Source organism: Lactuca saligna, chromosome 7 (assembly GCF_052625555.1).
Source record: "Lactuca saligna cultivar CGN05327 chromosome 7, ASM5262555v1, whole genome shotgun sequence".
Lineage (NCBI taxonomy): Eukaryota > Viridiplantae > Streptophyta > Magnoliopsida > Asterales > Asteraceae > Lactuca > Lactuca saligna.
In genome coordinates, this window is record NC_136423.1 from 125,546,418 (window position 1) to 125,549,492 (window position 3,075).

General features: G+C 34.2%; 1 protein-coding gene across 1 annotated transcript; it reads left to right on the forward strand.

Annotated features, from left to right (window-relative positions):
- Positions 1-430: 430 nt before the first annotated feature.
- LOC145006207 (nifU-like protein 2, chloroplastic) lies at positions 431-2,201 on the forward strand. Its single transcript, XM_078965302.1, has 4 exons — positions 431-776; positions 888-981; positions 1,323-1,633; positions 1,800-2,201. Exons 1-4 carry the CDS (start codon positions 633-635, stop codon positions 1,989-1,991), a joined length of 741 nt encoding a protein of 246 aa, XP_078821428.1. The 5' UTR covers positions 431-632; the 3' UTR covers positions 1,992-2,201.
- The last annotated feature ends 874 nt before the right edge of the window (positions 2,202-3,075 follow it).

A 3,075-nucleotide genomic window follows, 5' to 3' on the forward strand; every position in this document is an offset into this window, starting at 1 on the left:
CTTTCAATACTTGATGTTTGATGTGATACTTCTTCAAACTTTGATTTTTGATTTTCTAATTCATAAAATGGGATTACAATCATTATTTTCTATTCTTGCAATTGATTGCTTCATTATTGATTTTCTCATCCTAAAATTAATTTTCATTTTGGGTTACATCAAATTAGTGTTGCATCATTTACCTTTATATGCCAATAATTTTTCTAATTTATTCAAACTTGTATATGCAAAGATTTAATAAAATCATTAAATATTATCTATGTCGTTTAAAAATCCTCGCTAATTCGTGAGCGATTTTAACCGACTTTTTGATCATTTAAATTATTTAAAGTCCGAAAAAATCATTTTATAAAAATGTACTACTTCAAGATATGACATTTTTTGAACAACTCGTTTTTAAATAAAAGATTAATTCTAATAATTCTTGGTCCACGATAATTCCGGAGCCAAGTCAGCCATCACTCGAAGATGCGCTTTCTCCATCTCCTCTCTCTTGCCTCTTGGGTCTATAACAAAAACCCGTAGCCAAGTCGTCTTCTTCAAAAGCTCCAACAATTTCTTACAGAGAGAATTAGGTTTTCCCTTTTGATTTTTCTGTCGCTGTTTACCAAAGAAGAACAAGAACAGCGAAGATGCACGGTGCTGCGATTTTGAGCCATTCGTCATGTTCATACGTCTGTAGGCGTCAGCAACAAACCCTAGATTACCCATCATCCTCTTATGCTTCTTCTTCTTCTTCTTCTTCTTCTTCGTCACCTTCGCCACTCTTCTGGAGGGTAGTTTGTTTTATTTATTTATTAATCTATGTGTTTTCATCTATGCCTCTGGATTTCGTTATGATCAATTATTGATTTCTTTATTGGGATTTTCGTATCGAACAATTCCAGGTTTCTTCTAGTATTTTGGGCAATCGGTTTTCTTTTGCAAGGGGCGGTTCTAGAACATCAAAAGTTCGATTTTCATCATCGACCCGTAGGAAAGGTATGATTTTCTGGTGCTTGAATCTGTTGTCATCTGGAACTAGTGGTTTCGGTTGAACTTTTCAGCCGCGTTTGCTCCATTCTATATTCAGAATCTGGAATTCGTGATCCTAAACATGTCTATTGTTATTTTTGTAAGCTTGAGGCTTGTGATTCTGAGGTGAAATTGGAATAGTTCTTCGCTTCTAGTCTCTTCACATATATCTTTCTGTTTATGGGCTTCAGATTAATTGGATGAAGTTGCTAATAATGCTAACATGCTATTGATGTTAATTTGCTTAATTCTTTAAGTGCTTCTAATCAAGGATTTGTGCTAAAGCCTAAATCACTCCCATGTTGCAGTTGTGAAGGCTGTCGCTACTCCAGAATCAGCTATTGAGCTACCTCTTACAGCAGAAAACATTGAGAGCGTATTAGATGAAATCAGACCATATCTCATTGCAGATGGAGGAAATGTAGCATTACATGAAATCGATGGAAACATTGTTCGATTAAAGCTACAAGGAGCCTGTGGTTCATGTCCAAGTTCTGTAACAACCATGAAATTAGGGATTGAACGTCGTCTCATGGAGAAGATCCCTGAAATTGTTGCAGTTGAACCAATTCCAGATGAAGAAACTGGCCTTGAGCTCAATGAAGAAAACATAGAGAAGGTAAATGTTTCACTTCATAATTGCCCTCAAACATGAAAAATGATACAACATTACTTGTTTGGTTTGGATGGAATAAAAAGTCACAATCTTTGTCCTATTGACATCACACAGTGCAACCTGATCTGTCATATCATGTCAGTTGATCTGATGGTTTGAAATATGATAGGTGTTGGAAGAAATTCGACCGTATCTTGTGGGGGCCGCAGGTGGAGAAGTGGAGCTTGTGTCGATAGAAGAGCCAATTGTGAAAGTACGGTTAACGGGTCCCGCAGCAAGTGTGATGACAGTGAGAGTAGCCTTGACACAGAAACTGCGTGAAAAGATACCTGCCATAGCTGCTGTTCAACTTTTACAATAGATTCTTGTTTTTGAAACTATATGAAGTTTCTATAACATTTTGTAACAAATGAAATATTGGTTTTGGGATTTTTTTTTTCTCTTGTAGTTATACATCATGAAGTAAGCAGTATTGTATATTATTTGAAAGTTATTTTGGTTGTAATATGCTACAATGTTGGTTCACTTATATTTAAATAAGTAGTAGGTTGAAATTGTTGTTTGTTTTGTATGTTGAGTGAACAATTTTAATTATCCATTGTTTTGGATTAGAGTCTATTTGGTTGGATGAAATAATGATAAAGAATGTGATTTATTGGTAAATATAAATGTTTGTTGGTGTGATGAGAATGTAATGAATTTTTTCATATAGTTCTTTTGCATTATATAAAATATATGTTACAGTTATTTTTAGAATATAAGGAATTTAATAAAATTCCAACACTTTTTAAAGATTTGTGTTTTTGAATTCGTAAAACATGTGAAGTTTGTTTGGTCGGATGGAATGGAATGACCATAAAATGAAATAAATAATGTAATGAAATAGGTAAGATAATGTAATGGATCAATATATTTTATAAGATATATTGACCTCAATTACCACCAAAAAGAAAAGACATCAGTTGCCATCAAACCAAGAAGTACTTTTTTTGGATAATGACAACTCGCATAAAAGATTAGTCTCCAATACACTTTCACCTGAGTTGTCATCCAACCATTAAGATTGTCCGATACGGGGAAGAAGAAGACACGTGAACCCCGTCCCATATTCCGGTGGGGTGCGCTTGACGTGAGGTGAAAGATGGATGAAGATGGACTCGGTGATTGGTCAATTCATTTTTGACCGTTGTTACCGTTTGATGATTAAAAAAAATCTTTTTATTATTTTTTCAAATTCTCTCTATATATACATAATCCCTTTTATATATAATTTCCACTAAAACACACCCATATTTTTTTCAAAACAAACACACACATTAAACCAAAAAAATGGATATTTCCACCTTTGATATCTTCGTCATCCAATGATAACGATTCTAACGAGGATTTGATTTTGTGTACGCTGTTGTCCACGGCACAAGACATGGTACGTGAGAGGGGAGAAA